The sequence below is a fragment of the Marmota flaviventris genome, chromosome 14 (genome assembly GCF_047511675.1).
Source record: "Marmota flaviventris isolate mMarFla1 chromosome 14, mMarFla1.hap1, whole genome shotgun sequence".
NCBI classification, from domain to species: domain Eukaryota; kingdom Metazoa; phylum Chordata; class Mammalia; order Rodentia; family Sciuridae; genus Marmota; species Marmota flaviventris.
The window spans coordinates 35,314,814-35,328,284 of NC_092511.1; the positions used below are offsets into that span (position 1 = coordinate 35,314,814).

Here is a 13,471-nt window from a genome sequence, read left to right on the forward strand (position 1 = left end):
TCATTATAAAATTCTAATTGGAGTACCTCAATGACCTTGTACTCTGTTGGAAATAATAGGTTCAGTCCTTTGTAAAGAAGGAAAGAAAAGTGCATTAAACACTTACTACGCTCCAAGTGCAGAGCTAGGTGCTTTGATGTATTTTGTTTCATGTAATCCTGATAATAATTCTGGAAAGCAGGAATAAAGATAATTAAACAGTTGGAAGATAGTATTTGTAAGGAAATTAAAAAGAAGGACTAACAGGGTGATCCAGTCGGAGTTTTCAGGAATAAACTTAAAACTTCTGTATCCACTGGTAGTAAGTGTAAATCATAGCAAGAATAATTTCCTGCTATGTTTAAGACCCTTATAAAGTTGGCCAGAGAAATATGAAATAATTAATAATAATAATAATAATAATAATAATGTCTGGATTAACTGTCTAATAGAAATAATACTGACCTAAAATTATTTGGAATGCAGGCTATTGAGTAAATGGAGATTCCTTTCCAAAGCAAGGTTTTTAGTGATATATTTATTTATGAAAAATACATGTATGTATGTATGTATACACACACATGAGATGTATATGATGTATATGTCACTGACTACTGAGTTAGGGAAAGAAGACAAGTAACTGAACTAAAATTTTGGCCTCAAGAGCTGCCAAGACCTTTTCTTTCTTTGCATTCTACATAGTAACCCTCCATGTTAATAGAGCAAAAATAGCAATATCTTTTTTATTTTTAATTTTTTTGTAGTTGTAGATGACAGCATGCCTCTATTTTATTTGTGTATTGTTATGCGTGCTATGGATCAGACCCAGTGCCTCACACATGCTAGGCAAGTGCTCTGCCACTGAGCTACAGCCCAGCCCCCAAATAGCAATATCTAAACATGGAATTCTAGAGCTGAATGCAATATTAGCATAAATTTTAAAAAATCATAACAACATTAATAATGACTGGCAATTGATGCTTACTATGTGACCGCACTATTGTGAGTGGTTTCCATGTATCAATATTTAATACACACAGTAGTCCTGTCAGGTTAATATCGTCATTCTCATTTTACAGATATGTAAAGTGAAGCACACAGAGGTTAAATAACTTGGTTGAGGTCACATCGCCAGTAGATAATTGTGCCTGTATTAAAACCCATGTGGTCTGGTTCTGCAGCCTGTACTTACAAAAACAAACAAAATCCCCACCAAAACCCCATTTATTTTGAAATAATTATAGATTTGCAGCAGTTTGTACAGTGTCTTCTATATAGCCTTCACCCAGCTCTCTCCATTGATAACATTATGTACATTTTTTTTAAAAAAATTATGTGGTGCTAGGGATTGAACCAGGGCCTTATGCATGTGAGGCAAGCACTCTACCAACTGAGCTGTGTGTCTCCAACCTGATAATATTGTATACATGGATACACAGCCTGAACTTTTAGTTTTTACACTATCCTTCCTCTTATGAGAGAATTCATACATTTTACAGATGAAGAAATTGAGGCCCAGATAAGTTAATTTCTTCATTGATTATTCTTAGCATTCCATTTCTTTCTCCATAATCTTGTTATATAGTAAAGGAAATTGCTGAAATTACTAAATTACTTACCTAGGGGAAAATTTCTGCCAAAAAATAGTTCATTGATTCTGGGTATGAATTTTGTTCACATTGATTTCTTACATATTTATCACTTTTGCTTGTTTTCTGTTATCTGCCCATTATGAATCTTCACTCTTATTCCTTTTGTATCTGTATCAGTTATTTTCAATCTGTTTCTATCACATTTCTTTAGGTAACACTCTTCAGTATTGTGTTATAGACATACTAAAAGTTTTTAAAAAAAATTTTTTTTAAATTACTTGCAACAGTCAAAAGAAGAGAAGTGATTTAGAAAGTAAGAGGGTAAATAACTAGATGTTTGATTTCAAAGTATGGTTGTACTTTGTTATTCTATGTTATTAAAAGGTGTATAAGCTGTAGCTTTAGTTAAAACTTTGATCATTATTTTTTGTTATCTTTATATGATAATATTTAAAATGAAGGAATAAAAGAATTTCCCATGATGACTTTTAATAAGAAACATAAGACTAGACAGTACACAAGTTAGATTCTGAAATCCCCAAGATCTGTTACCATTTCTATATGGATGACCAACTCTTTGTTCAAAAGTTTGAGAGTTAGGAAATTAAAATCCAGGGTACAACTACTCTTTTTTATTCTTTGATAAAGTCTTGTTTTTCTGGAGCTTTATTTCTTAGAACTTTATTAAAGAGACTGTTCCTGTTAGATAGATGCATATATAGAAAACTATAATGGAGCTGGGGCTGTAGTTCAGTGGTAGGGTACCTGCCTCGCACATGTGAGGCACTGGGTTTGCTCCTTAGCACCACATAAAAATAAATAAATAAAGATATTGTGACAATCTGCAACTAAAAAAATATTTAAAAAAAGAAAGCAAACTAGACCAAGAGATGTTTGTGTTTAATAAAAATCTTTTATTAAAATTTACTTGCCTCTGGGGGCTGGGGTTGTGGCTCAGCGGTAGAGCGCTCGCCTAGCACGTGCGAGGCCCTGGGTTCAATCCTTAGCACCACATAAAAATAAATAAATAAAATAAAGGTATTGACAACTACAACTAAAAAAAAAATAGTAAATATAAAAAATTACCTGCTTCTGTCTTATAAGCTGAAATTTTATTATTGTATCGACTTTGCTATATAGGTACTAGAAATTGTCCTCGCACCCTTTATTTCAACTTAATTTCACTAAGCATTATGTTTGCTTCCATTATATTTGGAACTATAGAAGTTCCTGAGTTATTCATTTATAAATATATGCATATTTTAGGTATAGTAAAAGGTGAGAGGTCTGAATTCTCCTTTCTTTGAAAAAGATTATTGTTGCTATGTTAATTGCTTATTATTATTGTTGCTATGATAATAGGACTTTTAAAATGTGTCTCAGTGTATATGGAAAACTCAACTCATACTGAGTCTTATTTTCATGCATGTAGATATTGGCTAATTATAACTTAGTGTTCTAGTTTGTTTTAAACTCCAGGTTTGTATAGTTTGTTTATATACAAGTATACCCCAAATTTCAGTGAATCAAAATACTTCCTTGAACATTTTTCGAATTTTCCTGTATTATATGTATATAAATCTGCTAATTTCCTGTAAGGAAATAGACAAGACTGAACAATAAGAGGTCTTCAGCTTTTTTTTCCTCAGCCATTTATTTTTGAAAATGTTTCAAAGCAAGTTGCATTTAGAAGAAAAAAAAATTAAACCTTTTCTTTCTGAAAAACTCTCCTCTTTTTTCCTCTGTGGCCTTTTGGGGTCCATTCTACTCTCTGTCTTATTTTTTCTTTCTTTCTTTCTTTTTTTCATCAATTTTCTTGTTAATCAAGATAAAATTCACATGCCATAAAATTCACCATTAAAAAATATTTTAAAGCATATAGTTCAGTGTTGTTTAGTATATTAACAGAGTTGTGCAGCCATTACCGTTGTCTAATGCCAGAATTTTTTCATCACCTACCAAAAAAAGCCTATACATGTTACCAGTGACTTCTCATCTTTGTCCTTTCCTTAGTACCTGGCAACTACTAATCTGCTTTCTATTTCTATGGATTTGTATGTTCTGGACATTTCATATAAATAAAATAATATAAAATGTGGCTTTTTACATCTGTTTTCTTTGTAATTTTTAAGATTCATTCATGTAGTGCCATGTATCAATATGCATCATTTCCTTTTTTTAATGGTAGAAATAACGCCACATTTTGTGTACCCATTCATTTGTTGATGGGCATTTGGGTTATTTCTAATTTTTGACTATTGTGAATAATGCTACTATGAACATTCATCTATAAGTGTATGCTTTTCATTCTCTTGGTATATATACTTAGGATATATGTGGTATATGCTGGGTATAGTTGTTACTCTGTGTTTCAACCAAATTGTTTTCCACAGTGACTATAGCTTTTTGTGTTTCTTCTAAGAATGTATGAGGGATCCAGTTTTTCTCCATGCTTTCCAGCACTTTTTATTTTCTTTTATTAAAAAAAAATAGCCATTTAAGTGGTTGTGAGATGATATCTCACTGTGGTTTTGATTGGCATTCCTTAAATAACTAATGATGTTAAACATTTTCATGTGCTCATTGTGTGTGTTCTTTGTATTCAAGTCTTTTATCCTATTTAAAATTAGGTTGTTTACCTTTTTGTTCTGCAGTTGTGAGAATTTTTTTAAGCTTAAAAAATTGATACATAATTATTGTACATATTTGTGAGGTACAGTGCAATATTTCAAAACATGTATACAATGTGTAATGGTCAGATAAGGTGTATCTATCATAGGCATTTATTATCTTTGTGTCAGGAAACATTCAAAATCTTTTCTACTAGCCATTTTGAGAGAATTGTAAAAATATATATATTCTGGATATCAGGCATGTGATGTGTAAATATTTACATGTTGTCTTTTGGGGTGTGGGTTGTCTTTTCACTTTCTTCGTAGTGTCCTTTGATACAAAAACATTTTTAAATTTTGACCAAGTCCGACTTATCTATTTTTTTCTTTTGTTTTTTTGTGATTTTGGTGTCTTATTTAGCTCTAGCTTACTCTGAATCTGTTGTTTGAACCTCTTGGTATATTTAGGTTTTAAAAAATTTTTTTAGTAGTCTTTTTTTTTTTTTTTTTAACCTCTTTAAATAATTACCTGCTCTAATGACTTGTCCTTTAGTCCTTGCTCTATAGATTATTCTTGGGAAGGAAGTCAAAGGCCCTCAGTCCTAGGATAACTTTAGGTTGTGAAAAAACTTATGTTGTCTCTTGGGGAGAATTATATGGCTCTTAGTAATAAAGGCTTGGGGAAATAATGTTTTAAGCTTTGGAATTTGAGAGAAAGATGGAGTGAACTTTTTATGCTCTGTATATCTGGGCTAAAATTTTGTCATTATCATATAACATTAATTACCAGTATATGCTAAGACAGAAGTTTGTAAGGATTAAGTTTGAAAAAGTCCCTTCCCTGTCAGCATTACTATTTAGCCATTAAGTCTAGACAGGACCTAGGTAAATAATTGAAAGATTAAGGGTAGACAGAATCTAATAGCGTTGACACTTGAATAAAGTATTTGATGACTCATTGGACAAAGAACAGTCCTTGAGTTTGGGACAAACAAAAGGAAACTTGAAGTAATCAAATTGAATCTTTACTAAACTGCATTCATGGAAGTTTTCCTATAATTAGCACTAATTCTTATACTATTGAAGGCAATGATTGTTGACATTCTTTCATAAGATGTTATCTTTTAGGGTTTCAAAACCCTAATAATGTTGTAGGTACTTGTTTTTCATTTTTTATAAGGATTTTAGAGTTGCAGGATTAGGTTAACCGGTCCTCCACCCCTTATCTTATTTAAAAAAAAAAAAAAAAAAAAAACACAGGGAGTACTTCTTTCTTTCTTTTTTTTGTTCAAGAAATAATGCATTTAATAATTTAAAGTTTTGCTTCAATGATAACACTAAAAGTTTTTAACTTTTAAAAATAGGCATTTCAGTTCTATATCCCTGCTTTTGATTTTTAGAAATATTTAACATTATGCAAAATGTGTACCTTTTTTCTACTTTGTTTCAAATTTAATTTCAAATACTTATTTTTAATCCTGATTTCTGTGTATATGTATGTCTCAGAGAAGAGAGGGAGGGGAAGGAGTGAAGGAGAAAGAGGGAATGTTCTTGTTAAAACTAGCCTGAAAATAATTTTACTTTTAGAAATTTATCCTAAGGAAATAAGAAATGAGCTTAATGAAATTTCCATAAGCACTTTCAGTGAAGCAATATGTGTGATAGCGTGGTGTTAAAAAGTGTTGGCCCAAGAAATTGTAGTTCAGAAAGTCATTCAATGAACACTGGGCAGCCATTAAAATGATGTTACAGGACATTACTTGATGTGGGGAACTGTTTATAATATGACAAATGAAAAACATAAATTACATAACAGTGTGCTTTCAGGCTTTATGAATGGTATATGAGCATAGAATAAGATTTGAAGGTTATGTACTGAAATATTAACTGTGGTTGTCTCTAGAGGCATGTTAGGATTATGAGCAGTTTTCCCTTGAAGGAACCCTATATTGCTTTTATATTTAGAAAAAAAATTTTGAGTTATATGCTATACTGCTGATCATTTTATAGCTTCATCTTGCTTTTTCAATGTTACATACTTTGTTGCTTTTCCTCTTATTTCAGTGTTTAATATAATTTTCTATATTTAAAATTTTTTTTTAGAAGTTGATGAACCTTTATTTTATTCATTTATTTATATGTAGTGCTGAGGATCGAACCCAGTGCCTCACACATGCTAGAGCTCTACCACTGAGCCACAACCCCAGCCCTAGTTTTCCATATTAGGTAAATAACCTCATCTCTTCCTAGAATCTTATATGCACAGAGAAGGTAGAGAATCATTGTGTTATGATGAGAAAGGTTTGATTCATGGTTGGTGACTTTATTTCCTTAGATTATAATAGTTTTGAGCCCAGTGTTTTTTTGGCCAGTTGTGATTGCCAATAACATCTTGCAGTTTCATTTATTCATTCTGTCAAGAACTAGGTCTTTGTGATAGAAATAAAAGCTCATATTTTCTGAAAGGGGTAATGCAGTTTACCAGCATTCTTTTGTCGTTTGTTGTGGTTTGTTAGGTCTGCCAAAACAAAAGGCCACAGATTTGGTAGCTTGAAAGCAGAAATTTTTAAAAAGTTCTGGGGCCTAGAAGTGTGAGATCAAGGTATTGGCCGACCTTTCTTCAGAGGGCTCTTGGCTTACAGATTGCCCCCATCTTGCCCCATCTTCATGTGGTTGCCTCTCTATGCATACGTGTCCCCTTTTGTCTCCCTTTGGTTCCCAAACTCTTCTTCCTCCTCCCCTCCTCTTCCCCCTTCTTTTTTCCTTCTTCTCCTCCTCTCTTCTTCCTCCTCTTCCTTCTTTCTTTTTGTTTTTCTTTTGGTGGTACTGGGTATTGAACCCAGAAGGACTCATTGTGTAGATGGACACAATATCTTTATTTATTTATTTATTTCCATGTGGCGCTGAGGATCGAACCCAGTGCCTCACGTGTGCGAGGCTAGCACTCCACCACTGAGCCACAACCCCAGTCCCCATCCCCAACCCTTTTTATTTTTCATTTTGAGATAGAGTCTCACAAAGTTGTCCAGGCTGGCCTCGTATTTGCAATTCTCTTGCCTCAGCCTTCTGAGTAGCTGGAATTATAAGTATATGCCACAGTGCATGGCCTGAAACCCTTCTTTTAAAGGCACCAGCTATTTAAAGAGCACCTTATTAATGACCCCATTTTGACTTAATTACCTCTTCAAGATTCTGTCTCTAAGTAGAGTCACATTCTGAGGTACCTGGAGGTTAGAACTTCAACATACAAATTTGGGAGGGGGGCAATCTAGTTCAAATGCTGTACATAATTTATACTACATTCTAATGACAAAGTAGTGTTGTTGAATTATTACTAATGAATTATTATTAATTATGAATTATTATTAATTATTACAAACTATTAAAACATCCTAAAATCAAACTGCAGCTGTAAGTTTTATGAAGGAGTATGTTGAAAATTGTATATGGCCGGGTGTGGTGGTGCTCACCTGTAATCCTAGTGGCTGTGGAGGCTGAGGCAGGATGATTGTGAGTTCAAAACCAGCCTCAGCAATTTAGCTAGGTGCTAAGCAATTCAGTGAGACCCTGTCTCTAAATAAAATACAAAATAGGGCTGGGGATGTGACTCAGTAGTCGAGTGCCCCTGAGTTCAATCCCCAGTACCCTCCAGTCCCCCCAAAATATTATAGATGGATTAGTATCAATTTTTTTTATATCACCAGTGTAAAAGTAACTCAAACTCTGTGAATTATTGACAGATAGGTCCATTTCTATTTGAAGAGTACCATCTTTCATAAGTATTACTAAAATCAATAATCAAATCAAATACTTAATGGGTTATCAAGTGAAGACAAATTAGAACTAATTAAGATAAGATTAGTGGGCAAATGCTACAAAAAATTTACCCACTGGCATTTAGAGTTGCTGGTTGATGAAATGTGCAGGCCTGAAGTTTTGGTTAATTCTTTGTGAATGAAGTTCTGACTTTGTTGCACTATTTTAAAGGAAATTTTATGTATTGTGAGTGTGGTTCTGGAGGGTGATTATTTTCCTTTGATCATAAGATTCTCTAAGTGTAATGCGTGTGCATGTGCATGTGTATTTGGTCTTTAAGATCAAGACCTTACCTGTATGTAACTAAAATAGGTTTGTTAAAAATTATTATTAATAATACTTTAAAATGTTCGTTAATCATCAAGAAATGTCATAGCATTAAATATTCTGAAGACTATTTTGTTTTGTTTTTTTCTTTCTCCCTCTAGTGGACAGAAAATATTTAAAAAAATACAACATGGAAGGGTTTATGAGTATTGGGTGCATCATACATACATAGTCTCAGCTTTTTTAAACATTGGAAACACTAGTGTTTCAGAATCATTAAAAAAGTTTTTTTATTCCTTTGTAGACATAATAATGGATCCTTGAATGTTGAAGATGTTCTTACCAGCTTTGACAATACAGGAAATGTCTGTAAGTTATATGCTACCTCTGTAGAAACATGTTTCGTTTTTTAAAAAGCAAGTTGATGGTGTTCTCACTACTGTTATACTCACTAATGTGTGTGTACATAGAAACTTATCGTTTAGCTGCAAAATAAGTCTCATATAACATGCATGCTAAATAGGATATGGCAGTTTTTACATCTTGTAGGGGTGTGTGCAAGTAAGAATACCGGTCAGAAGGAACTCTGATCCTATTTCTTTTGTTCCTTGTTTCCATTGTGACCTTCTCAGTTTATACAATGGAGGGTCTACTTCTTTTCTTTTTGCTATGTTTTGGATGCTTTCTGTTCCATTGCCTGCTTCTTTGCTTTTTCATTATAGATTAAACCCAGAACATGTTTTCTGTGATGCTAATATAGTTTGATACTGGAGTGTTGTTTTATGCAGTATTCAGTGTTATAGAATATATTGACTCATCAAAGCCTCTGATTAAGTGGTAACAGATTTCTTCACTGAGAAAAATCACTTAAATAATTCTAAAATAATTTCACATGATGAAAGAAATTAGCCAAGAATATTTTTATGTCACTGACTTAAACAACATATCATGATGAGAGCTTCTTCATGTTTGTTGCATAGATATTTATCTTAAGAGAGTGAATTAATAGTGAAATATGATAATTTTAAGTTTAAAAATAGTAAAATTTTTTCAAAGGAAGTTTCAAAACCATAACTACTTACTGCCTAAACTTAAATAACATACTTTGTTAAGAGTACTACTTTATAAAATGCATAGACATTAATAGAATAATTTCCAGGCAATAATTTTGTTCTGATGTTCACATTATGGCAGCTCTAGATGGTATAGGGAACTTTGTCACAAAGGAATCTATAAATGTTCTAAAATTATCCTAAAATATTTAAATTAAGTCAAATTTGTTTTTCATGAACAGTGACAGGCATATGTTAGCTTCTACATACTAACTCTTTAAAAACATTTTTTTTTGGTAGTTGTAGATGGATAGCATTACTTTATTTTGTTTGTATATTTTTATGTGGTGCTAAGAATCAAACCCAGTGCCTCACACATGCTAGGCAAGCACTCTGCCACTGAGCTATAGTCCCAGGCCCATGTACATATTGACTCTTTCTGAGTTATTTCCCACTTAGACATATCTCATGTTTTTTATTGGAGGTCAGACAAGAACTGGGCAAGGGATGCTAATGGCAGTTGAGGAGACTTTCTTCTTCAGTTTTAGGGTAATTTTAAGTAAGTCAGCCCTAAGTATACATAATTCCAGAACATGATTCTGAATTGTGAAATGAAGAATTTTTAATTCAATAATATGAAAAAATGAATGTTGTTGCCTGGAACTTGGTCTGAAATAGGGCCACTAGCTGGCAGCATTATATAAAATAAAAATAATTTCTGAAAGGTCTAAATTATTATTTTATGCATGAATAACCAGCTTATCCTTCTCAAACATTTTTTCCCCTGTCGTCTTCTCTCCACACTCCCCAAATTGCTTTCCCATTAACAAATGAATAAGTTGAATGTTAAAGACATTATTTTCCACTACTGTCTATTGTTTGGTAGGAAGGTTTGATATTTTGGAATGAGACATACCAACATTTGAATCCTGGCTCTGAAATTCATCTGGATCAATTTAAATAATCCCTGTGTCCCTTAATTGTTTTCATTTCTTAAGACTGCATATAATGTATATAAAATATATAACACACTGCATTCCTTAGAGTTGACACTCAGTAAATGAAAAATATTATTACTGATGATGGGTACATCTCAAACTTCTTTTAGTTTTTTCTAATAAAAAGATAATATTCATAAATATAATTTTATATATTTATATTTTTAATATTTATATATTGATTAAAGTAAGTTTAAATTTTAAAAAGATGCTGAGTTATTCTGATATTTTAAAGTAAAACTTTGTTGATTGAACTAACAAATGAGAACTAGTTAAAATTACCAAAATTATAGTTAATTACAATGTTTTGTATAAACAGGGTCTTTAAAACCTTGGCTATGATTTGGGGTTGTACAGTGGTAGAGTGCTTACCTGATATGTGTGAGGCACTGGGTTTGATCCTCAGCACCACATAAAAAATAAATAAAGATATTGTGTCCATCTACAACTAAAAAAAATATTTAAGATAAAACAAAACCTGACTACATTACCAAGTGATATAAGTAGTAACAAAAGCAAGATCTGTTAAAACATGCTTGGTATAACTTTTAAATTTACTGTCTTTATTGTAAAAGAAAAATTAGTACTGATGCTTTACTTAGTTGGTAAAGCATAAATTGGTTAAGTCGTGCTTCAATACAGTAAATATAGATTATAACTTTTATATGATCTTAGGCATAGCCAGGTGCGGTGGTGCCTGTGCACGCTTGTAATCCCAGTGGCTCCTGAGTCTCAGCAAAAGCAAGGTGCTAAGCAACTCAGTGAGACCCCATTTCTAAATAAAATACGAAATAGGTCTTGGGATGTGGTTCAGAGGTCGAGTGCCCCTGAGGTCAATATCCCCAGTACCAAAAAAAAAAAAGAAAGAAAGAAAAAAAAATCTTGGGCATAAAGTAATCATGGATTGAAAAAGCGATTTTTCCCTTGATGTCTCAAAAGTTTGATTTTATTATGCTAACAGTGGTATTGAGTTTGTGACTAGAAACCCCAGCAGAGGGCGCCACAATCATAATTCTCTCAGCACAGTGTAATTTATAGAATAAATATCTTGAATAATTGCTCTATGCTTTCATCATATATACATATGAAGATGTTTACACATTTACATTTGATTTTTCGTAATATATTTAATATACTCACTAATTAATATAATATAAAAATTGTATAAAGAATATCAATTCTTAAATTACTATCAAAATAGTATACTGAAGGATATTTGAAATAAGGAAAAAATGTTTAATAGTATGAAAATTGATAAAATTACCTATTTATTTCAGAAATATGTTTCCAGGTTGATATTACTTCTTGATGATAATAGAAGAGATAATTAAGATATTTTAGGGTCACAGAAACCTGATGTGTGTATATGATGAAGATATTATTTTCAAGGTTTAGTAGAACTATTATTCTAAATTTAAAAATCATGTTATGATTATACTCATTGTAAATTCAAAGATAAAATGATCAGTTTTATTTCCAGAATTTCCCATGCCTTAACCAAAATGATTTTGAAAAATCTTTGTAGTTTTTGGAAAATAAATAAAATATCTTATTTTATTATTTCTTGATATATTTAAAAATAAAATATTCTTTATATTTACTTTTATTGTTTAGAAGTATTTTTAAGCATCTGATCTCAAAATGACTTATATTTTTGAGATATCCCTGCACTGCTTGAGTATTTTTGAATCTTGTAGGAAGAAATTAGAGTGAATTTCATACAGATTCAATAATTTCTGCATAACAATTTATTGCTGTATAGTATATGACCTCAACCTTATTTTTAGATATTTTATTTTGCTGTTTTGAAAAACAACCTATTTCAAAATTCAGCTTCCCTTTTGCTTATCTTTAGGGATAGGTATGCATATTTTGTTCTTTAGTTTTCACTACTTGAGAACCTACTTCTTTCTAAGATATCAAAGCTGCACTGCAGAGAGGGTGTGCCTGCTATTCATTCATCATGCCTAGGAAAAGATGCCATCGAGCTACCTAGGGAAAAGTATAGGATGACATCCTTCACCTCAAGTGAGGTACTGACTGCTTCTGTGTTTCAATTGACATGTCACTCAGATACCTCAGGAAACAAGAGAGTGCTCTGTTTGTGAGCTTTGCAGCAGCTCTCTTGCTTCTGTTTTCTCTGTAGGCAGAATTTCCTTTCCAGCCAGTCTCTCTGACCTCTAATTGGAGAAGCTCCATTATGCTTGTCTCTCCTAAAGCCATTTTCTCTTCTCCAAAGTTGTCTCTTTTCTCAGCTGAACTGAATTTTTAAAACTTTGATTCTCCTCAGGGCTATTTGATCCAAATTTGATTATTATAATATCTAATACAATTGTTTGGTATTTATAAAATCTCATCTGTGCTCAAGGGAATAAAAGCTTCATTTGTACAATTTTTAAAGCTTCTCATCCATTGTTTGATTGCAGGTACAGATGAGTTACTATTCCTCAATTTATTGTATATTATATACATATATAGTGAATATTAGACATATATATTGACTTCTTAGCCTTTAAAGGCTTACAAACTTGTATGGATAAACTATGTATCAAATATATTATGTTTATTATATAAATACAAAATATACACAGTATATGTAATATATACAACATTATATAAAATATACAACATACATTATGTATGATATACATCACATATAATATATATTACATATTTCATACATATAATAAGTTTATAAGCTTTAAAGGCTAGGAAGTCAACAGTTGTGTATCATTGCAACAACTTGGTATTGATCAGGATAACTTGGCTAATGTTGCTGCTTAAATTTGGGGAATGAATTGGCAAAATCTCTTTTGCCATTCTTTCAAAATGTTTTTCTCCTGACTAGGCTACATGATAGGATCCTGCAGTTAGTTGGTATCTTGTGTCTCCTGGACTAATTTGTAGGCCCTTTCCCTTTATACTTTTACATGTGACAATGATGATTTTTTTCCCCTAGTGAACTCTGTGGCTCACCTGGACTTTTAATGCACATAACTGTAATCTTTGCTTGATAGCAGAGCCTGTTTTGTGATGTATCTAAAACTGAATTCTTTTGGACTAATAATCATATATTACTGAAGGAAAGATTCTTATTAAAATAAGAAGCATTTTCTCTTTTTAAATCTACATTTAAGAAACCAAAGACAGAAATC

General features: G+C 31.9%; 1 protein-coding gene across 1 annotated transcript in view; it reads left to right on the top strand.

Moving 5' to 3' along the window:
- Camkmt (calmodulin-lysine N-methyltransferase) overlaps positions 1 to 13,471 on the top strand; it is a 374,703-nt gene that overhangs the window by 15,316 nt on the left and 345,916 nt on the right. Inside the window, exon 3 of the mRNA XM_027934266.2 lies at positions 8,571 to 8,635. Within this exon, the coding sequence (XP_027790067.1) occupies positions 8,571 to 8,635 (65 nt within the window). The remainder of the gene's footprint in view (positions 1 to 8,570; positions 8,636 to 13,471) is intronic.